At 34.4% G+C, this 25,032-nt stretch overlaps 1 protein-coding gene across 4 annotated transcripts in view; it reads left to right on the top strand.

Moving 5' to 3' along the window:
* FOCAD (focadhesin) overlaps positions 1 to 25,032 on the top strand; it is a 312,606-nt gene that overhangs the window by 120,615 nt on the left and 166,959 nt on the right. For all 4 annotated transcript variants that reach the window (XM_019034046.4, XM_063696326.1, XM_055351762.2 and 1 more), the window contains 4 exons: positions 13,226 to 13,330; positions 13,754 to 13,855; positions 14,377 to 14,507; positions 16,425 to 16,551. In XM_019034046.4, coding sequence (XP_018889591.3) covers positions 13,226 to 13,330; positions 13,754 to 13,855; positions 14,377 to 14,507; positions 16,425 to 16,551 — 465 coding nt within the window. The remainder of the gene's footprint in view (positions 1 to 13,225; positions 13,331 to 13,753; positions 13,856 to 14,376; positions 14,508 to 16,424; positions 16,552 to 25,032) is intronic.

Raw genomic sequence — 25,032 nt, 5'->3', positions numbered from 1 at the left:
GATCCCACCCAACCTTTAATAATACCTTTCCCTCGGGGGCATTGTAAGGACTTAAAGATCCTGTACATGAAAAAACATTGTAAAGTACCATGCAAATACTAGTTTTTTACATTGAATTCCATCTATTAATAATCATCTAAATTCAAGCATTTTCTGTTACTAGATTATTAGCTATTAGGTTTATTAATATTTTGGTAATAGATGGTATGATTATAGTGGAATTTATTTGTAACAGGATTTAGCCTATACCTGTTAATATTTTGGTTGCACTAACCTGTGATTTCTCTTAGTGTCATAGCACCCAGTATAATAACATACGATAAGAGGCATTCAAGGAAGATTTATTGTTTAAAAAAAGTTGTGTAAACCTTCTGCATAGATTAAATTGGTTTATTTCTTGTAATATTTCAAAATATATTAAGAGATTCTGTTATAATTCTACAAATATGTTTTCCTATCTTTAAAATGAAAATAACAAGACAACCCACCTCATTAAATTCATCATGTGGATTAAATGATATAATCCAGAGTATAATACTGGTTTATAGTCAGTGTTTGATGAAAGTTATGTATTATTAAAATTATAGTTGATTTTTATAGCTTTTTAAGTTCATTTCACAATTATTTATCTGCTACTTTATATTCCAGGAGCGGTGCTAGACTGTTTAGCTAGATGACATGTTCCTTGCCCCTCTGGGGCTATCATCATATTTTATTCTCCAAGTGCATCAAAAAAGAGACATTAATTATTATCTGTGTGTGTGTGCACGTGCCTGTTTTAAACAACATTTAGATGCAAAAAGGAGATAGAGAATAGTGCTGTTCAATAGAAGTAAAATATGAGCTACATACATAGGTTTAAGTTTTCTGGCAGCCACATTAAAAAGTGAACACAAATAGGTGAAATTAATTTCAACATGTTTTGTTTAACCCAGTATATCTGAAGTATTATTTCACTATGTAATTAGCATAAAAATTATTACTGAAGTATGTTATATATATGTATTTGTGCTAAGCCTCCCAAATCTGGTATGTATTTTACACCCACTGTACATCTTGATTCAGACTAGCTACATTTCAAATGCTCAGTGGCCATATAAAGCTAGTGGCTACTATGTTGAACAGTAAAGGTAGTACAAATTCCCAATGCTCACTTTTTCAATATAAATGTAAATATGTATTTAGAAGTAGTCTTAGGCTGGGTGTGGTGGTTCACGCCTGCAATCCCAGCACTTTGGGAGGCGAAGGTGGGCGGATCACTCGAGGCCAGGAGTTTGAGACCAGCCTGGCCAACACAGTGAAACCCTGTCTCTAATAAAAATAGAAAAAATTAGCTAGGCATGGTGGTGCACACCTGTAATTCCAGCTACTTGTGAGGCTGAGGCATGAGAATCGCTTGAACCCAGGAGGCCAAGGTTGTAGTGAACTGAGATGGCGCCAATGTATTCTAGGGCGACAGAGTGAGACTCTGTCTAAGAAAAAAAAAAAAAGAAAGAAAGAACGAAATACTCCTTATTGGTTTTACTTAGCTAGAAATAGTCTCACAGATTCTACAGTGGAACAGAAACCTAAAACGATTAAGAACAAGAGTTTTTCAAATGGGGTTTTCATGGTGATACTAAGAGCGCGATGGAATGTCTGACAGTTGTCTTTGGTGGCAGAAGTAGCCAGCCTCAATACCTATACTTTGTTAACCTTTTCTTCCTTTTTCAGTTATTGGTAAGTTCAGTTCAGCTCACGTTTACTGAGTTCTTGTTATATTTATAGTCCTAGGTAAATACAAGAAGAATAGGGGCAGGTTTGCCACCTGTAATGCATTCACCGGCTAGTGTGTGTGAGAATGAATAACTGTGACCCTAAGTATACTGGAATAAAGATGTGCATAAAGTTAGAGTGACAAACAGTACTTCGAGTATTCTTTGCCTAGAAAGGGGCAGACAATTACCTTATTATCCTTAAAGATTATATTTTATGGGTGTGAATATTTTCTGTGTGTCAATAGTTGAACTATCAGGTTGAAAAAAGGAGGAGTATAGAGGAGGTTCAGTGAGCAGGAGGAGGGAATAGATGTGCCTTGAAAAATAAGCTGATCGGGAGGGCAGGGGAGAAGCATGATTAGACTTTGTCTCCTGGCATCGACTGTCATCTTTGGGCAGAAAATCTGTCCTCTGTCTCATTCTTCCACTGAGCCTTTGCTGGGTGCTGTGGCCGGCTTAGCTACTTCCTACTCTGCTACCTACTAGTTCTATGTCCTTTGGCCATTTAACATCCACTTTAGTCTTATCATTTTTGCTGAAAGTAATTTTTAGTAAAATAACATTTTATTTTACTGAAGTAACATTCTTTAAATCTGTAACATATAATAGTAATATGTAAAATATCCAAGCAATGAAATAGTATGTACAATATTCATATGTTCCCCCAAAAAATGTATACACAGAAATGCACACAAAAGCATTACGTTGCACATGTTTCTTTGTAGTTTTTTCACTTATCAAGATGTTATGGCCATTTTACCACATTTATGCAGATCTAACTCATGGTTTTTGGAGGCTGCCGGTGTTCACAGCATATCAACAATTTAATGTATGTAACTGTTTCCCTATTGATAGACATTTAAGTTTTCCAAGGTTTTGTTGTTGTTGCATGCATCTGAGGCCTTCTCAGTCATCTCAGCCTTTCAGAACAGCTTTGTCCAAAAGAACTTTCTGCTATCATGTGAATGATCTATAATTTGTGCGGTTTTATGTGGTAACCACTAGTCACATGTAACTATTAAGCCCTTGAAATTTGGCTAGTGTGACTGAGGAACAGAAGTTTTAATCGTATTTAATTTTAGTTAATTTAAATTCAAATTTAAATTAATCAAATTGATTAATTTAATTCAATTGATTAATCAAATTAAAATAGCCACATGTGGCTAGTGGCTACTGTATTGGGCAACCTAGCTCTAGAATCTCTCTCTTCCTCTGAACAATAAAAATCAATCATTATCTATGCTGTTTATTTTGTATACCTCAAAGACTATCTTAAAATGTTTCCTTGTTCTTTTGTCTTACTTTTTGTCTATAGAAACGATTTTTTATACTTTTAATCTTTAAAGTTGAGTTCAAGTTATTCAGTTAATAGTGCTTGAGATTATAGTTGTGAGTTTCTTAACTAGGCTGTGAACCACTTGAGATGGGGGACTGTCTTTTGTCAGTTGTGTCATCAAAGCTTAACACAATCCCAGTGTAGAGTTGGCCCTCACATATTTTTGATGGCTGGATATGTAACTCATAAGAGAGTTTTCTGTTTATTATTGATGCTGGAATACTCGAGAAGTTATTCTTTTTGGAAATCCTAAAAACCATTGTTTTCTTAATTGCCACTTTCTTTTAAAGCAAAATGTGGAATGATCCTGGTTTGGGGGTCCCAAAGACGACTAACACGTTTAGTTATTCTCTAAAAGAACTCACAAGACTCAGCATAGAGCTGTAACCATGCTTAAGATTTATTACAGTGAAAGGATAGAAAGCAAAATTAACAAAGGAAAAGGTTCATGAGGCAAAGTCAAGAAGACATCAAGTGCAAGCTTCCTAGAGTCCTTTCCCAGTGAAGTCACACAGGGTGTACTGAATTCCTTCAGCATTGAATGATGGCAACATGTATGGGTTCTTTGGGAAATCTGCTATTTTATTAAACCCCAAAATATTGAATCTATCTAGCTTAGTTACATAGTTGCTTACCTAGATGAACTATATTTAATAATATCTAATTGTTGGAGAGATTTCAAACTCCTCCTTCCAACTCTGGTGTAAAACACATTACCAATGACAGACATAGTAGTAGAAATTGCACCTAATTATACATTATACTTTACTTATAGGAGACTGGCTTTTAACTTTTATTTGCCTAGTCAGACTGCCAAAGATTTAGAGTTCACATGGCAGAAATGTGTAGCTACTTTTGTCCAAGAAGGAAATTCTATGGATATAGGAATTCAGTCACTATAGTTATCATTTATGTAAGTTTCAGAATGTTAGCAATGGATATAACTGTTGATTATATTCCTTTTTTCCCTACTGGTAGTTACATATTGGTAATGTAGCCAACCATTACATCATGATTTAAGTTTTTCTTATACTGTTTTCTAAATAAATAAGTTTTCTGACTCTGAGAGATAATATTCAGATGGCTAATGAGACTCACCTGGAAATAAAGTTTAGGCCGGGAAGGGTCTTGGTTATTTTCTTCTACATCAAACCCCTCAAGTGATATGATATTTGACTTTATCTTATTCTAGTCTGCAGTATTTCCTGTGTCTTTCCATACTTGAACCTCCTGTATTGCTGACCTTATTTTCTACATACTAGGAAATTTATACCTCAGATTCTGATGATGTTTATGTTTTTGGCATCCTAGTAACCTTTATTGGACGGGCAAATTTTTCTGATTCTAAGTTAATTTGATCAGAATATATTTTGGAGTACATTTATTGGCAGATAGTAGTCTTTTAATACTTGTTCATAGAATCAAATAATTGCAACATTATTATAAGATCCATTTGCTTATAGAATTTGAAGAGACAAAGAAATTAGATATAATTTATACTCTAAAAGCATTTACAGTGTGCTGGGAACTAGGGACACAAAGGTCTATAAGATGTCATCCCTGTCTTTGGTGTGGCTAAGTGGCAAGTACATGGGTTTTAGTGTTAGATTGCTTTGATACAGTCCGAAATTCAGTACAAGCTTCAGTTTTTTGTTTGAAATGTGATAATCATGATTTTCTACAAAGTGCTTAACAGAATGTTATAGTTAGTCTTCAATAAATGCTAGCTGTTGTTATTCAAGGAATCACTACAGATCAGATGCTCAAGCTGGATTGGAATAAGGCTAGAGTGATATATCACTATAGAAAGATTGTCTGGTTGGGGCCTTTGCTAGTTTAGATACATTTCTTTCCTTGACCTTATTTGACTCTTAAAGGTTAAGAGTCAAGACTGTAGAATACTTCTTTAATTATAATGTTAGTACATAAATATATAAATATAATTTGAATCTTAGAAGAGTAAGATTATACTGTTTACCTTTTTTTGTGATGTTGCTTACATGCCTGCAAATTCCTTATAAGTGGAGGAAATAATTACCTTTTTAGCACTTCTGTCAATAAACTTCTTTCCAATGGACTATTTAAATAATAAACATCATAAGTAAAAATGTCAAGTAATTGAGGAAGGTAGAATTAAGTAATGTTCAAAAGCTTAATCACTTATCATGTCATTTTTTGTAGAATGAATAAGTTTTAAAAGTCTCTTCCAATATTAAAATTATTAAGGAATTATGTTTCTGTATATATCATGCAAGCATATTTATTCTTATATTTTATGTTTTATCTTTTCAACTTAACTGAATACACACTATTATCTTACCATTCTTTTAAAAATGGCAAACACACTTGTATATATAGAATTTAGATCAGTTTTTCCTCAGGACAAGGGCTTATGCAAAGATGAGTGAGTCAGCATTTGTTGAATCTAAGGCTATGAGTAAAATGTGAACTAAGAATACACTTTTGTAATTCAGGTCTAGTTTTATAAAACATGACTCTGAAAAGTTAAAAGCAGACACTGCTTTGGAGTTTTGCTTCTCACTTTCATTGGCTGATCATATCTTGAATTATTTCATTCCACTGATAACTTTTTCTATTTATACTAATTTATTACTGTGTATCTCATATAGTAATAAAGTATGAGCTATCATGTTTTTTAAAAAAGGAATAGTTATAAACATTATATATTGTCTCATCTTCTAACCATGATGAATAGTAACAAAGCCCTTTTTTATTTCTCATAATTTATAAGTAGATAGCACTACTTATGATTTTCATTATAGAACTGTCTGAAAAATTATGCTCTTTTTTTGCAGCCTCATGAAGTGTTGCCAATGTGTATTTTTTTTTCTGAATCCAGAGTTGAATTTTTGTACTCTGTTTTTTATATGCTTGATTTCACTGAGATACTGGTTTGTGTCTCTCCTGCTTGTTTTTTTCTTTATGTTTTGTCCAATTTATGGGGTGAAGACTTGCATGATGGCTCTTTGTTTCTGTTATAGATGGCTTGGAATCTTATCTTTGCTGTTACTCTGCCAAGGTAGAATGGAGGAGTGAACTGAGACATAAACTCCTATCCACATTTTGCCGTCATCTAACTTTGTGGTCTTTTTGGGCCTCAGTTTAATCTTCGGTAAAATAAAGTCGTTAAACTAAATGAAGTTGATAAGATATCTGACTCTTAAAAAACAATCCCAGGATTTTTTGTATATGGTAAACACATAACATGAAATCTACCTTAAAAAATTATAATTGTACTGTACAGTATTGTTAAGTATATGAATATTTTTGTACAGTGGATCTCTAGAACTTTTTTTATTTTGCATGACTGAAACTCTATACTCATTGAACAATAGCTCCCCACTTCTCCCTCCCCAACTGTCTGGCAACCACCATTCTACTTTCTGTTCTAAGAGTTTGACCACTTTAGATACTTCATGTAAGTGGAATAATGCAGTATTCATCCTTCCGTGGCTTATTTCACTTAGCATTGTGTCCTCAAGGTTCATCTAAGTTGTAGTATATGATAGAATTTTTCTTTTTAAAGACTAAATAATATTCCATTGTATGCATATACCACACTGTGTTTATCCATTCATCCTGGGATGGACATTTAGGTTGTTTCCATCTCTTGACTATTATGAATAAAGCAGAAATGAATGTGGGAATGTGAATATGTCCTCAAAATCCTGATTTCAGTTCTTTTGCATAAACAACCTCAAGATCGATCATAGAGTAGATTAAAAGAAATTTTTTTTGAGGAACCTTCATGCTGTTTCCCATAGTGGCCGCACCTTTTTACATTCCCACCAACAGTGCACAGATGTTCTAATTTCTTCACATCCTTGTCAACACTTCTGATTTTTTTTATAATGTTAATCCCACCAGGTATGAGGTGACATCTCATGGTTCTAATTTGTGGTTGGAAAGGGTACTTAGTGTGATTTCAGTCTTAAATTTGTTAAGACTTGTTTTGTGATCTCACATGTGGTCCATCCTAGAGAATGTTCGGTGTGCACCTGAGAGAGAACATGCTGTTGCTGTTGGGTAGAACGTTCTATGTGAGTTTGTTAGGACCATTTGGTCTACAGTGTTGTTGAAGTCCTCTGTTTTCTTATTGATCTTCTGTCTGGATGTTCTATCCATTATTTAAAATAGGATATTGAAATCATCTACTATTACTGTATTGCTTTCTATTTTCCCCTTTGGTTCTGTCAATGTTTGCTTTATATATCTGGGTGCTATGATGTTGGTTGCATATATATATGTATATATAATTATCGTATTGTCCTGGTGAATTGACCCATTTATCATTATATAATGTCCTTCTTTCTCTCTTGTGATGATTTTTTATGTGGACAACCTTGCTGTCTTTTGGTTACCATTTGTATTAAATATCTTTTCACTTTCAGCCTGTGTGTGTCCTTAAATCTAAAGTGAGTCTTTTGTAGATGTTATTATAGTGGGATCTTGTTTGGGTTTTCAGAATCCACTGTATGCCTTTGATTGAGCAGATTAATCCATTTACATTGAAAGTACTTAGTGGTAGGAAAGGACTGACTATTGCCATTTTGTTAATTGCTTTTTTCTGTCTTATAGCATTTTTTTGGTCCCTTGTTTCTTCTCTTGCTGTCTTCTTTTATGTTTCATTGATTTGATAGTGACACTTTGATTCACCACTCATTTTCTTTTCTTTTTTCTTTTCTTTTCTTTTTTTTTCTGAGACGAAGTCTCACTCTGTCGCCCAGGCTGGAGTATAGTGGCACGATCTTGGCTCACTGGAACTTCCGCCTCCCAGGTTCAAGTGATTCTCCTGCCTCAGCTTCCCAAGTAGCTGGGATTACATGTATGTGCCACCAATGCCCAGCTAATTTCTGTGTTTTTAGTAGAGATGGGATTTCACTATGTTGACCAGGCTGGTCTTGAACTCCTGCCCTCAAGTGATCCATCCACTTTCGGCCTCCCAAAGTACTGAGATTACAGGCATGAGCTACCATACCCAGCCACTCATTTTCTTTTGTGCATGTTCTATGTGTATTTTTTTATGGTTGCCATGGGACTTACATCAATATCTAACAATATTTTAAGCTGATAACAAGTTACATAAACTTCAATCACATACATAAACTACTCTTTTACTTCTCCCTCCTTTTTATGTTACCAGTGTCACAAATTACATCTTTTTAATAAAGTTCATCCATTTACATGGTTTTTTTAGTTATTTATACTTTTGCCTTCTAAACCCTATACCAGAATTAAAAGTGATTCACGCACCACTGTTACAATATTATAGGATTCTTTGTTTATGTATTACCAGTAAACTTTATATTTCCATATGCTCTCATGTTTCTGTCTGGAGTCCTTCTGTTTCACCTTGCAGGACTACTTTTAGTATTTTTTGTAAGGCATGTTTAGTGGTGATGAACTCTCTCAGCTTTTGTTTATCTGGAAATATCATTATTTCTCTTTGGTTTTTTTTTTTTTTTTGAGACATTCTTGCTTTGTCTCCCAGGCTGGAGTGTAGTGGCACAACCTCAGCTTGCTGCACCCTCTGCCTCCTGGTTCAAGCAATTCTCGTGCCTCAGCCTCCTAAGTAGCTGAGATTACAGATGTGCACCACCATACCCAGCTAATTTTTGTATTTTTTTTTTTTTTTTTTTAGTATAGATGGGGTTTCACCATGTTGGCCCAACTGATCTCGAACTCCTGATCTCAGGTGATCCTACCACCTCGGCCTCCCAAAGTGTTGGGATTACAGGCACGAGCCACTGCACCCGGCCTCTCTTTCGTTTTTGAAGGATAGTTTTACCAGATATAGTATCCAGTATCTTGGTTGGCAGTACCTACCCACCCACCCCTGCCCACTCCTTTCAGCACTTTGAATATATTATTTCACTCCCTTCTTGCTGGCAAGATTTCTGCTGAGAAATCTAGTCATAGTCTTATAGGGGCTCCTTTAACAGTCCCATGATTATAAATTAATTTGTTTATCAAGGAACTTAAACTCTGGAGGAGGGAAGAGAAAGCATTGAGTTATATGAAGCCAGATCTTGAGACAGTCATTTATAGGACACTTACCAGCTTCTTTTATATTAAAGGTGAAATCTGAGCATTCATTGTGTTTTCAGCCTCTGAAGGGTATAAGATTCAAGATTAGGAGGATCAAGAGCTGGTAATTACATCTCAAGTAAATACATATTCACAAGGAAATAATTAATAATAATAAAAAATTAGTCCATCTTTTGTGCAAAAAATATTTTCCACAGATGTCTATCTATATCTGTGTTTTCCTAGTGAAACAGTCCCTGTTTTATTTTTTCCATTTAATTGGGGACTTAATTTGAGCTATTATGCCTTGAGAACTGTATTAAGTCTAAGATTATTTACTGTAAACATTTCCTTCTTTGTTTATTTCTGAACTGGCCAGAGGAAAAGACACACCCTTACATGCTTTTTTTAGGGCCAAGTCTCATAAAGGAACTGTGTACTCTTAGACATAAATACGGTACTTTATTTCTCCCCTGACAGTATAATTATAACATTTGTTTAAAAGTCACACAGCTAAATACACTAGTTTATAAAATGTCACTAAATATACTCATTGCCCTTCTAAAAACTAAGAATCTGTCATTGTGTCTTGGTAGAAATCTTTCTAGAAGGGGATAATGCGTTGAGATCACTGTAAGCCAATTTAAGATAACCTTCTGTTTTTAATTAAAATGGGAACTGAAAAGTCAGTTCAAAAATTTGTCTCCTTTCATTTGCCGAAAGTGAGAGTGATAGAATTCCTGTTCCAATCAAGTCTCTGCACTTGTTAAAAACATCATACATTTTGGCTGTCTGTTGTGAGATCATAGCTATTACATGCACAGCTCCACATGCTGCTGTGGTATATCGTGGTCAGGGTCATTAATGCATTAATGTTTAATTGTCAATGTCTTGGTGGTAAAGTTAAGAGGATATTTTTTCCTTTTTGAAATTGAATTAAAATAGATGTCTTCGAAGGTTAGAAGGAACAGACTTTCTAAGAATAGAACAGATAGAGAAAATTAACAAATACAGTGGGCCCTTGATATTAGCTGGTTTTTCATCTGTGGATTCACGAACTGCAGACAGAGCATATTTGGGGAAGAAAATAAAAATAAGAATTTAGCAATAAAGATAATATGAATAAACAATATAGTACAACAACTATTTACATAGCATTTACGTTGTTTTAGGCATTATAAGTAGTGTAGAAATGATTTAAAGTGTATGGAAGGATGTGCATAGGTTGTATACAAATACCTATGCCATTTTATATAAGATGCTTGAGCATTTCTGGATTTTGCTATCCGTGGAATGGTGTGTGCGTATCTGTGTGTCTGATCATCCTGGAACCAATCCCTGTAGATACTGAGGAATGACTGCTGGACAACAAACTTTTGAAATGTAGCATATGGCAAATAAAATTTTTTGGCATTACAGTTTGTGCTATCAAGTAAGTGCTTTGCTTGTAGTAGATATTTACCAAATAATTTTGAATTGAATTTAAAAAACCATTAAAATATAATTTACATCTCATATAATTCATCCATTTGAAGTGTACAATTCAATGGCTTTTATTATATTTACAGGGTTTTGTAAACATTACTACAACCAATTTGAGAACATTTCATTACCCCCGAAGGAAACCCCATGCCCATAAGTTGTCACTGCCTGTTTCACCCTCCCTGACCACCCCCTGCTTCTTACTTCCCCCATCCTAGACAACCACTAATCTACCTTCTATGTCTACATACAGCCTTTTGTGGCTGTTTTTTTTCTCTTAGCATAATGTTTTCAACGTTCATCCATGTTGTAGCATGTATCAGTACTTCCTTTATTTTTATGGCTGAATAATATCCTGTTGTGTGGTTATATTGTATTTTGTTTATTTATTCGTCAGTTGATGGGCATTGGGTTGTTCTGGGCATTCTGCTCATATAAATGAGATCATATAACATGAGGCCCTTTGTGGCTTTTTTTTCTCTTAGCATAATGTTTTCAAGGTTCATCCATTTTGTAGCATATATCAGTACTTTATTTATTTTTATGGCTGAATAATATCCCGTTTTATGGTTATACTGTATTTTGTTTATTCATCAGTTGATGGACATTGGGTTGTTTCCACTTTTTGGCCATTGTAAATAATGCTGTCCTGAAAATTCATTTACAAGATTTTGTGTGGACATATGTGTTCTTTTTTCTTAAGTAGATAACTAGGAATAGAATTGCTAGATCACATGGTAATTCTATGTTTACCTATTTAAGAAATTGATAGAATGTTTTCCAAAGGGACTGAACTACTTTACATTACCACGAGCAGTGTACAAGAGTTCCAATTTCTTCACATATTCGGCAACACTTGTTATTGTCCATCTTTTGATTATAGCTTTTGCATCATGTGTAAGGTGGTATCTCATGGTTTTGATTTGCATTCCATCATGTCTCATGAAATTGAGCATATTTTCCTGTATTGGCCATTTGTTTATCATCTTTGGAGAAAGGTGTATTCAGATCCTTTGCCTATTTTAAAACCTTTTTTTTGGGTAAATTATTGGGTTTTAAGAGTTCTTTATATAGTCTGGGTACAAATCTCTTATTAGCTGTATGGTTTGCAAATATTCTTTCCCATTCTGTACATTGTCCTGTCACTTTCTTTATGGTATCTTTTGACGGACAAGCATTTTTACGTTGATGAAATTCATTTTTCCTTTTGTGGCTTGTACTTTTGTTGTCATGTCTAAGAGCTTAGTCTACCCCAATGTTACAAAGACTTAATCCTATATTTTCTTTAAGAATGTTATAGTTTTAGCTCTTACATTTAGTTCTAAAATCCATTTTGAGTTAATTTTTACATGTTGTATGAGAAAGGGGTCCAACTTGATTCTTTTGCATGTGGATATCCAGTTGTTGAATTCCCCACTATCCCTCCGAGAGACTCTTCTTTCCTTATTGTTTTTTTCTGGGGATCCTTGTCAAAAACCAATTGATTATAAATATAAGTATTCATTTCTGGACTCTGAATTCTATTTCATTGATTTGTCTTTCTAATCTTATGCCAGTACCATACTGTTTTGATTACTTTAGCTTTGTGGTAAATTTGGAAGTGAGAAGTTTGAGTCTTCAAACTTTGTTTCTCTTTTTCAGGATTATATAGGGTATTTAGGGTTCCTTGCTTTTACACATGCATTTATGATCAGCCTCTCAATTTTTGCAAAGAAGCCAGCTGGAATTTTGATAAAGATTGCATTTAATTTCAAGATCAATTTGGGAAATAATGATGTCTTAACAATGTTATGTCTTCTAATCCATGAATGTATTTCTTTTCACATTTTATTGTGTCATGCATAGAGATTGAAATGAGGACTTAGAGGGAAATTTTTGTCCATTGGCTCCTTTATAGTACACTGACTTCAGTTAGTTCTTATTGGAGTAACCTAATTGAATGTTTCATTATGTGAAATTTTATTGTTTACGTATCTTAAGTGTTGGCTGTTCATTAGAACTTTACATTTCTTTGAGGCAGGATATATCTTTTTATTTTTTTGAGACAGGGTCTTGCTTTGTCATCTAGGCTGGAGTGCAATGGTGCAATCATGGCTCACTGCCACGTTGAGCTCCCAGTGTTAAGTGATCCTCCCACCTTACCTTCCCAAGTAGCTGGGGCTACAGGTGTACACTACCATGGCCAGTTAATTTAAAAGTTTTTTGTAGAGACAGGGTCTTCCTGTGTTGCCCAGGCTGGTCTTGAACTCTTGGACTGAAGCAATCCTCCAGCCTTGGGTTCTCAAAGTGCTGGGATTACAGGTGTGAGCCACCATGCTTGGCAAGGCAGGGTGTATCTTAACTACTATTGTATTTCTCAGAAGTGATGTTATAGTTATTCAATAAAAGCATTTTTCGATTGGTGTTTGGCAGCTAATTATAAGTGGTAGAATACTAGTGATACTATGAAATTATCATTAGCAAGTAATAGCTAACTGATATATTCTAAGTCTTCCAATTCATTCATATTCATATTATTCCTCTGGAAAAAAAGAGATAAATATTCCATTATATATTTTTTTGTAACAAGGCATATTTAATATATTTTAAAAATTCATTTTAGGTGCCAAATCTGATTCCAGTTTTGATGTTCAAATTGGGAAGACCACTGGAACCTATATTATATAATGATATATTGTATACTTTGCCTAAGCTTGGTGTTCACAAGGTTAGTATGTTAATTAATTTAGTTGGGGGAAAAAGTGAGTCATGAATAATACATTGAATTCTTTTTGGTATTATGAAATTTTAAGCCCTAAATTTTGTCTTAATCACTACTTCTCTTGTTGAGCTAGAAGGTAATATCTAAAGACAAAAGTATTTATTACAATATTTAATAATTAATTGTTTTAAATTACTTAGTATCCAAGTTTTCACTTTGGCTATTCTCTGAGATTAGGTCCTTATGTCCCCAGGATTGTTATCTAGCCCCTCCAGTGCTATTTTTCATCCTCTAAGAAGGTGGGTAATATTGCAGCAAGCTTTCTTCTCAGTCTTCATTTTATAACAAGGGGTTTAAAAATGCTTTTGGTAACCTCGAGGTTGTCTGCATTCAAGTTTATGCAACTAGAGTTTCTTCAATATTTTCTAGGTGTGTATAGGACAAATTCTACGAGTAATACAACTACTTGGAACCACACCACGACTAAGAGCTGTCACTTTGCGCTTGCTGACATCTTTGTGGGAAAAGCAGGTAATTTCAGATATACACTTGCATGAGTATTAAATATGTTCCTTTCACTGAAGGAAAATAATTATGTCATATATGGCAATGCTTTGGTTTAGTGGTATTAATGAGTGACATCAATGATTGCATTGAAAAAGTTTTGATTTATTGTGATGCATTTGTAATGCAGTTAGTTGTGATTAACTTTCAGAGAAATTGAGAATATAAAATCTCATTTCTTTATTTCTGAAATGTATCTTTCCATTTGCTTGAGAAAGTAATGGAAATATAGTTATAAATGATTAGAGCCTTTGTAATTAGGGTGAGATTTAGCCACTTTCTTCTTGTTTTATGAAATCAACAGTACATTGGTGTATAAGAAAATCCCCAGTAATCACTATAGCAATCTTCTCTGCTGATTAGAAGAACTACAGTATAATTTGCAATGCAAATAGAGGATTTGGAGGTGAAAATGCTGAGTAAAAGGAAGATAATTATTATTCAACTCAAGCTGGGAAACTACCTTTTTTGTAAAATTGCCTTCGTAGGACCGAGTCTATCCTGAACTGCAGCGTTTCATGGCTGTGTCTGATGTACCTTCTCTTTCGGTGGGCAAGGAAGTCCAATGGGAGAAACTGATTGCAAAAGCAGCATCAATCAGAGATATATGTAAGCAGAGGTATGATGTCATTAACTCTTAGGAATATATATCATGATATATTATTTTGTATTTAATTTTTTAATTGCAAGCAAGAGGCAAGAAAAGATAGGCAGAGGATATATAAGTACTAATAATTTTTTAACTTAAGTTTTCTGATTATTAAATGTAATAATATTGAACAATAGCTTTGAGAAGTATGTCTTTCCTTTTCAGGACTAGTCTTGTATCTAGGTTTGTAGGATATTTATATCCTTTACTGATTAATAATTTAATATTGCAGTAAAACATGTGAGGTTATGTTTTCTATTTTTCTGTATATGAATCCCTGAAAAGTACACAGTAGACTGTTGTCATAAACTATTCTTTCTTATATTCTCCCTTTGTTTAAGTAGGGAGATAAGTAGTTTTAATGGGGAGACCTTATTTTTGGAAATGGAATTATTTGTAATTATAACAAGGAAGAAAATGATGATGAATTTGTATGTATGCTGTAAGCTTTTAGGAAAACATAAAGAAATTAGGAAGATGACTCTGCTGTTCTAGATTATGGATTAATAAACAGGGTGGAGGTGACAAGACTGAAATAATACAAGTCAAGCTCTACCATATCCAAATTTTTTTTCTTGCATGTGGTAAGATAAAAATGTTTACAGAAGAAATAGACTTGATGCATTTGAAACTGTAGTCCTGCAGTTTCATTTGTTGATCAGCCACTGCGTTGAATTCGTGGTAACGTCATTCTCACTTTTGTTAATGACAGCAGTGTGAATGCTACTTTCTGAAGCTGTGCAATGGATTGGCCCAGATGCTGATAACATGGATGATTCGTGTTTCAAGTAAAATTTGGATCAGAATATACAGAAGCTAAGCCCTAGCATTTTTACCTCTTTTCTAAGCTTCCATCTTTTAGCAACACAAAAATGACTTCAATGTAAAAGTTACTAAAAAAAAAAAAAAAAAAAAAAAAGGAGTTACATGTGTGTAACCCAAGAATTGGGAGTTTGAATTTTACTGAGCTATTGACATGGAAAAAAACTCAGAGATAAAAGTTATTGGCTGACATTCTTATTCTATATAATTAAAGCTGAGGCTCAGGATAGACTGAATATCAGACCAGATCAGTCTACTGATAACTTATTTAGTGTTCCTTTCAGTTACTACCTCCAGATCTGTCAAATTTTTTCATTTTGGAAAATTATTTCCACTTGTGGGACAGTGAAACAATAGATTTCTGACAGGCAATTTCATCAATTTACATTTTATTAATAAAAGAAAAGATATTATTGAAAGGAAACAAGGAATTCACGGAATAGACTTGCATAACTATGAAATTAATGGTATTCTGGGGATAGCACAATATATGTGGATTAGAAAGGAGAGGAAGGGGAGGAGGATGAGTGAATGAATTTAGCACAGTGCCTGGCATGAGATAGGAGCTCAGTCGGTTATAGTTTTTATAATTTTTATCCTTATCATCATTATTATGATAGGTGTAACCACCCTAGTTAGTATTGCTACTACCACAAATCATCTTCTGTTTTCAAATTCCTGCTTTTGTAATGAGTATCTGATACTATCAGTCAAGAATAGCTCTATCTTTACTAATCTCAATTAGGTAATTCAGTTCTTTTTACCATTATTACAGCCTTGAGTTTTTCTCAATTCAGACAATAGGATTTGTGATTTAGAGTGAATGAAATTTGTTAAAAAGTGTCTTTTTGGGTTATTTCTATATAAAAACGAGCATAAAATTGTAGCAGAAAATGATCATGATGCACATTTTTGAAGAAAAAACATGGTGTTAATATTTGAGGGTCACCATTTAGTGGCACAAGAGTATAGAAAATGATGGATGCTTTTTGTTTAGGCAAAAGATCTGGGAGTGATAACTGCACTTTAGCATTAATTTTGCTTTTAAACTTTCATTTCTTGTAGGCCATATCAACATGGTGCAGATATGTTGGCAGCTATTTCTCAAGTGTTGAATGAATGCACTAAGCCTGATCAAGGTACTCCAGCAGCCTTGGTATTACAGGGTCTTCATGCACTCTGTCAAGCTGAGGTAGGCATTTTTAAATTGCTTTGGATAATTTTTAAGAAAATCTTTTATAAGGCAGAGTGGGTACAAGAATGTAAGATTAGATTCAAATAACTGAAGTCTGAATGTTCATTCCCAGTGACTTTTTTCTTGGAAAAGTGAAGCAAGACCTACTTTACAAATTCTTTCTAGAAGGGAATCTTGAAACATCCAGTCATGTAGGCATTCTCTAGAGATCAGAGAAAACCAGACTTAAGATTTTTCTTTGTTCTTATTTATTTTTGTTAAGACAAAAGGGGAAGTTATGCCTATAGGAGAACTCTAGAATATAGTTGCTTCTTAATTTTGTGATTAGAGAGCTTTAGAAACAGGTGAGGTGAAGAAATTGTCATGGGCCAGTGGCACTTTTATAGCTAAAAGATTGGGAAAGAACCATTCATTCCTAGTGATTAGATTGAGTAGGGTGGGTAAATGTTAGAACTAAACTTGTAAATCATTTTCTGAACTTCAGACTGTTCCCAGAATTATAACACAGCAGAGAGAATCTACTGTTTTAGAGAAATGTTTTAGAGAAATGTGGTAATTGCACGAAAGATCATTCATTGACCTAACCAAAGGTTTTGACTTAGTGAACATATATACCCAATTGTAGTTTTTTAGTGAATAAGACTAAGTAGAATTCTCCCACCTTAAGGTTATGGTTAGTTATGGTTGATAATGATAGTAATGAATATAATGATATGATAATATAAGTGACAGCCATATTGAGCGTTATGCTCGTGTCCTTGGGCTAAGCACTTTTTATGTATTTTTCTTAACAACTCTGCAGTATAGGGATTAACACCATTTTACAGATGAGGAAGATAGACCCCAGAGAGAGGTTAGATATTTACTCCGGATCTTGGTATGAGAATACACTTCTATTATTTTTGGTGAACACTCATTTCAGCAGGCAGTGAACATCATTGCTGTTTAAAAACTGATGTGTGGTAAGGACAATGCTTTCACATCATGTGCCCAATATTTGGAAAAGTTGTTAGAACTTAATGGCAAGGGGCTATTAATGGCAAGGGGCTATTATAGCAGGAGAATACCACACATGCCCAAGGACATTTGATTTTACTGCTTCTGTCAGTCATCTGAGATTGGGAAATATCTCTTTAATAGTTATATTACTTTCATAATAAGTAATCCTAAAATGTATTTTTAAACCAGTTTTGAGAGAAGAAAGAATTCTAAACTTTCACCACCAAAAGGTGACCATTTTTACTGTTTTGTTGTATTTCCTTTTCATTATTTTTTCCTAACAGGCATCAACTAATTTCTGAAATTAACATTTTTTCTTATAATAAATAGTAATTTAGCCTTATTGCTTTTATGATTCCATTGTTTTCTCTGCCCATCCCCTCCTGTTACTATAAGGCTGTATAGTTTATTAATGCTTATTAATTCATAAGAAATACCCTGAGTTTGGCACTGACTTTCCTCATTCCATTTCTCTAAGACATCATCATTAACTGTGGTTAGTACTGAAGATAAATTTTTAGGCACTAGTGTACATAATATATATCAGTTGTTCTATGTGTCCTTTGACTAATTTAGTTAGCTTCTCTGAAACTTTGTTCCTTCTATTGAGGATAAAATAAGATTATACACAAAAAAGACCTAGTGTAATATCTGCTCACATAGGTATTATTAAAGCAATACCACTAATTAGTTAAGTTCATTTTATTAGAAAAAGAATGCTTATTTTCTTACCTCTTGTTTTTCATCTGTTCATTCTTGTCTAGAAAATAAATTATTTTATTGATGCCTACTAAAGCAAACTATTTTATTGATGCTTACTAAGTGTTACATACCAATTTTCTTTATAGATATTACCAATGTCCAGAATTGTGGAATTTGTTGAAAGTGACTGCATTACTATTAATTTTGGTGATAATTTTTTTTTAATGTTTGGTAATGAATAGCTTTGTGTTTATCTAAATAAGTAGATGTAATCTATTTTCCTTTGAGGCTTGATGATGGTAGTAATATATCTTTCTGTTTTGTTTAAGGCTTTCCAAGCTTTGCGTGTGTGTGTGTGTGTGTGTGTGTGTGTGTGTGTGTGTTCATTATTTGTGAAGCTGCTGCTATGTCCTGTGATGTGTGTTACAGTCATAAAGTATACTTGGTATTCACCAGCTCTTGCCAGGCCACATTTGCTAACTGGGGGCTCATCTTTTGTTTTGTGTCCAGAGTGCTATTCACAGAGGTCAGCTCGCATTCTGTGAAGCCAATTATTTTGTTTTCTAATTGATATCGTGTGAAGCGTGATGTAGTCAAGGTTTCAAGAAGGAAAACATTCAGCATAGTTATAAATCCATTTCCTGGTGGCATTTGGTAATGATTTGTCTATCTGTTACTCTTTAGATCCTTGACTATCAAATATAATTAGGTATATAGAAAGACAGCCTAATTTGGTAAAATAAAACAAATTAATAAAGATAAGAGAATAAATTGAATAACTCTTATCTTTAAGAAAATACCTTAGTTGGAAAAGTACCCAGAATTGGATTTTGCAGGGATTTCCCAACTTTGCCTTTGTAAAATAAGTAGTGCTTTTTTCACCCTTAGGTTTGAAAATGAACTCTTTCATCTTGAAAGTTATAATCATGAAATTCTTTTGTCTTTGCTTGCATCAGATTAAGTTTAGAATTATTGCTGCTTAATTATTTATCCTAGAAATCAATCAAAGATTAAAAGAGTGGATTCTGTCTACCTTCCAACTCTTTCAAGGTAAAGATTGTGTTTTCAATATGGGTTTCTTTAGTGCTACTTTGCTGAACAAACAACAGAGAGGGAAGGTTGTAGGAATCTTGGCTGACCATAAAGGCAAGAATTTAGTCTGGCTGTCTGGAATTGGTAAAGAGAAATTTGTCCCTTCCTTAATGCTGTTGATGTATTGATTTGGGAATTTACAAGTTTGTTTTTAGGGCTGAATTGCTTTTAAAAAATTAACAGCTACTATTTCTTGGGTTCTGTAATTGTTAATATTGAGTGTCAACTTGATTGGATTGAAGGATGCAGAGTATTGTTCTTGGGTGCATCTCTGAGGGTTTTGCCAAAAGAGATTAACATTTGAGTCAGTGGACTGGGAGAGGCAGGCCCACCCTCAAACTGGGAGTGTACCATTTATTCAGCTGCCAGCGTGACTAGAGTAAAGCCAGCAGAAGAAGTTGGAAGGACTTGACTTGCTGAGTCTTCCAGTCTTCATCTTTCCCCCATGCTGGATGCTTCCTGCCCTCGAACATCAGACTCCAAGTTCTTCAGCTTTTGAACTCTTGGACTTAAACCAGTGGTTTTCCAGGGGCCCTCAGTCTTTTGGCCACGGATGAAGGCTACACTGTCGGCTTCCCTACTTTTGAGGTTTTGGGACTCAGACTGGCTTCCTTGCTCCTTAGTTTGCATATGGCCTATTGTGGGGCTTCACCTTGTGATCGTGTGAGTCAAGACTCGTTAATAAACTTCCCTTCATACATACATCTTTCCTATTCTGTCCCTCTAGAGAACCCTAATTAATATAGGTACCTAGTGTGAATTTGGACATTTTATGATATGGGGTTGTAGGACTTCATTTTATATTGAAGAAACAGAGGCTCTGGCAATTTAATACATGAGTATTTTGAGTCACAAAAGTAGACTCAAGACTCTTCCCAAGTCTCATGCTCTTTGGTTACTCCCAGGCTTGTTTCCTTTGAAAAATGTGGGCATTGAAAGTAGTAGTTTTATTTATCATTACACTATGAGTTTGTCATTTTCAAAGGAAAATAATTAATATTCCTGCATTCTCTTTTTCATATCTTTTCCATTGAGCTTTCTCATCACTTTTTATCCCAGCCACCGTCATTTGCCTTAATTTTCTTACTTCTTTCTGTCTTAATATAGAATAATGGCTCCAATAAGAAATAATCTTTTTTAAAAAGCAATTTTATTGAGATATAATTCACAAGGCATACAATTCATTCATTTAATGTATATAATTTAATGAGTTTAAGTATATTCAGAGAGTTATGCCACCATCATCACAATCAATTTTAGGACACTTTTAACTCCCCACAAAACTCCATACCGTTTAGATGTCACCCCCTAATCTCCATATTCCACATTTCTCCTAGCCCTAGGCAACCATGAGTCTACTTTCTGTCTCTGTGGATTTACTTATTCTGGACATTTCTTATAAACAAAATCATATGATGTGTTGTCTTTTGTAACTAGCTTCTTTCACTTAACATATTTTCAAGGTTCATCCATGTTACAGCATGTCAGTACTGTATTTCTTTTTATTGTTCAATATTATTCTGTTTGGCTCTACCACATTTTATTTATCCACTTATCAATTGATGGACCTTTGCCACTAACAGACAAATGGATAAAGAAAATTGTGGCGTGTGTGTGTGTGTGTGTGTGTGTGTGTGTATGTATGTATGTATACACACCATGGAATATTATTCCCCTTAAAAAAGGAGATCCTGCCATTTGGGACAACGTAGATGAACCTAGATGACATTGTGATAAGTGAAATAAGACAGACACGGAAAGAAAAATATTGCATAATCTCTGTTGTATGTGGAATCGAAAAATAAAGAGCTCCGATACACAGAGATATAGAATAAAACAGTGTTTACCACAGCAGTGAGAGGGAAGAGGAAATAGGAGATGTACGTTAAAGGATACAAAATGGAAGGTGTGTATGAACAGGTTTAGATATCGAATGTAAAACATGAGGCCCCAGGTTAATAAAATTTTATTTTGTTAAAGATTTTTATTAAATAAGTAGATTTTGGCTGGGCGTGTTGGTTCACACCTGTAATCCCAGCACTTTGGGAGGCCAAGGTGGGCAGATGGCTTGAAACCAAGAGTTTGAGGCTAGCCTGGGAATCATGGCAAATCTTGTCTCTATAAAAATATGAAAAATTAGCTGGGCATGGTGGCACACACCTGTTGTCCCAGCACTCAGGAGGCTGAGGTAGGAAGATTGAGGCTGCAGTGAGCCATGATTGCGCCACTGCATTCCAGCCTGGATGAAAGAGCAAGACCCTGTCTCAAGAAAAAAAAAAAAAGAGAGAGAAAAAGTAGATTTTAACTACTCTTGTCACAAAAAAAGTAACTATGTAAGATGATAGATATATTAGTTTGCTCCACTGTCATAGTCACTTTACTCTCTCTTTGTATTCCATGACATCGTGTTGTAAATCTCAAATATAAACAATAGAATATATATTTAGAAATTGATGGACATTGGGATTGTTTCTATTTTTGGCTATTTTGAATAATGCTGCTATGAACATTTGTGTACAAGTTTTTGTGTGTATACATATTTTCATTTTGGTAGGTAGATCTCTAGGAGTGGGATTGGTGGGTCATATAGTAACTCACTGTTTAACCATTTGAGGAACTGCCAAAATATTTTCCATAGTGGTTGTGCAATTTTACATTTGCACCAGCATTGTAAGAAGGTTCTAATTTCTGCACATCCTCACCAACACTTTTTTTTCCAAGAAAGTGATTTTATTTTTAAAAATTTTGATTTTTATTTTAAGTTCTGGGGTACATGTGCAGGATGTGCAGGTGTGTTACATAGGTAAACGTGTGCCATGGTGGTTTGCTGCACCTATCAAACCATCACCTAGGTGTTAATCCCAGCAGGCATTAGCTATTTTTCCTAATGCTCTCTCTCCCCCCAACCCCTCCCCTGACAGTTCTTGGTATGTGTTGTTCCCCTCCCTGTGTCCATGTGTTCTCATTGTTCAAATCCCACTTATAATTGAGAACATGCGGTATTTGGTTTTCTGTTCCTGCGTTAGTTTGCCGAGGATAATGACTTCCAGTTCCATCCATGTTCCTGCAAAGGACATGCTCTCATTCCTTTTTATGACTGCATAGTATCCTGTGGTGTATATGTACCACATTTTCTTGATCTGGTCTATCATTGATGGGCATTTGGGATTGATTCCATGTCTTTGCTATTGTGAATAGTGCCACCATGAATATACGTGCGCATGTGTCTTTGTAATAGAATGATTTATATTATTTTGTGTATATACCCAGTAATGAAATTGCTGGGTCAAATGGTATTTCTAGATCTAGATCTTTGAGGAAAAACTGCACCTTCCACAATTGTTGAACTAATTTACATTTCCACCAACAGTGTAAAAGTGTTCCTATTTCTCCACAACTTTACCAGCATCTGTTATTTCTTGACCTTTTAATAATTGCCATCCTGACTGGCATGAGATAGTATAAACTTGTGGTTTTGATTTGCATTTCTCTGATGATCAGTGATGTTAATACCAACACTTTTTATTATCTGTTTTTTTTCAAACTATAGCCATCCTAATGAGTGTGAAGTGATATCCCATGTAGTTTTCATTTGCATTTCCCCGATGACTAATATTGAGCATCTTTTCCTATTATTTTTGGCCACTTCTATTAGCTTTTTGGAGAAATGTCTATTCAGATCCTTTGAATATTTTCTTCATTGCTTTTAACAATAAAAAAATGTAAATGTTGAATAAAAGAATTCTGTCCTGATGCCTCTAAGTAAGAGATACTGGAAAGCACGAGCTTGGTTTGTGGGCCTTTCACTACAAAGAGAGCTTATCAAACCATAGGAGAGATCAGATGAACATATATCATGCTCTTCTTTGCTACTTTGTTCACATGTAACATTTTCTTTGTTTTTATATGAAATTAGCATAATGCTTTCAGCTGGAAAACAGCTAATGTTTTAATAATATTTGTAGCAGCAGTAGTAAGCATCTCTTGATTTACTGAGTACTTTCTATATAGTTAACAGCATATATATAATAAAGTCATTATATTTATTATCTCATTTAATTCTTACAATTGAAGAAAACCCCAATTGTGACAGGTACCGTTTTCTTCTGAGAGGTTGACAAAAGTTGAATAATTGCCCAAATTCATACAACTAAAATGTAGTAGTCAGGACTCAAACCTAGGTCTGTCTTAATACAGTTTTTATTAAGATAAAATTCACTTGCTGTTATTATGTGTTTTTGGTGGATGTGTTTGTTTTCACTTTACCTTGTCATGTTGTGTTATTGGAGAAAACTTTTTTTGAGAATGATATTTGAACTTTTTTTCTGTCCTTCTCCATTTCCTTTGCCATTGGTTAATGTATAAGGTTTTGCATTATTAAGACTTTGCCTAAAGGTCTTAATGAAAAAGATGTTTTGAGCTAAAATATATTAATTTTTAGTGTTTTACTGATTGCATATTACACTTTATATTAAAGGTGTGTTGAAGTGTTTTTATCCCATTTCCAAAGATGTTAGGTTTTTAAAGCATCACATTTACTTTGGGTAATGAAAAAAAGTAATATCACTTATTATTCTCTCACAAAGCTGTTTTCATTTTTTCATATCCCTTTTCATTGTATTTTCGTTATTCATTATTTCACAGAGTTTCTATGTTCTCTAATTCATTTACATTTTGCTAGAAATATTTTTGATGTAGCGACATATTTTAACGGCTTACTTTCCATTGAATGAAAATATTAGTAATCAATGATTCATTTTTGATTGAATATTTAAGTTGCTTCCCATTTTTCTCTCTTATTTGTTTATTGAGATGGGGTCTTGCTCTGACACCCAGGCTGGAGTGCAGTGGTGTGATCATGGTCCACAGCAGCCTCTATTTCTGGGTGCAAGGGATCCTCCCACCTTAGACTCCTGAGTAGCTGGGACTACAGGTGCATGCCACTATATTTGGCTAACTTAAATTTTTTGTAGAGACAGAGTCTCACTATGTTGACCAGGCTGGTTGTCTTGAACTCCTTGGCTCAAGCAGTCCTCTCACCTTGGCCTCCCAAAGTACTGAGATTATAGGCATGATAATCTCATGCCTGGCCTATGAGTACCTTTAAAGGATGTTTTTGAAATTCATTTTATTGACTAGGGATCTTATTTAAATCCATAGTTTTAAAGCAATTATTCTGTGTTTTTTTTATGGACAGCCTTTTCTTTTAAAAGAAGATGAAGTTGTCATTGTGTTGTTCTAGAGGTATTTGGGTTTGTGGTTTAAGTATACAAGGGATCCTCTTGATATCGTAATCTCGTAAAGGTTATTGTCTGTTCCCAAAGATGTTCAAATAGAATGGTTGGCAGCCTTTCAGCAGTGTTCAGGCCAGTTATCATTTATTCATTCTCTGGTAGGAAGAGGTGGTGAGGAGAGCAAGGGAAAGTACATTGGCACAGCTTCTCTTTCAAACCCTGTCTGTTGCAACAACAAGCATGAGGTAGAGATTTGTGTAGGTAGGACACAAAATGTGTTAACCTTAAAATAAAAATATTGAAAACTTGAGCCAGGCTGTGCAAGGCTTTCTGCATATAAAGATTTATGAGACATTTTTGGCCTTCTAGGAGCTCACAGTCTGGTAGGCGAAACATGGTGTTAAGTACACTAAATGTATTTAAAATTTAGAAATGTTCGGGGGAGAGATAG

This window comes from Gorilla gorilla, chromosome 13 (assembly GCF_029281585.2).
Source record: "Gorilla gorilla gorilla isolate KB3781 chromosome 13, NHGRI_mGorGor1-v2.1_pri, whole genome shotgun sequence".
In the NCBI taxonomy this organism is placed as follows: Eukaryota; Metazoa; Chordata; class Mammalia; order Primates; family Hominidae; genus Gorilla; species Gorilla gorilla.
The sequence above is the reverse complement of the archived record's forward strand: the minus strand, read 5'-3'. Positions and strand labels throughout refer to the sequence as shown.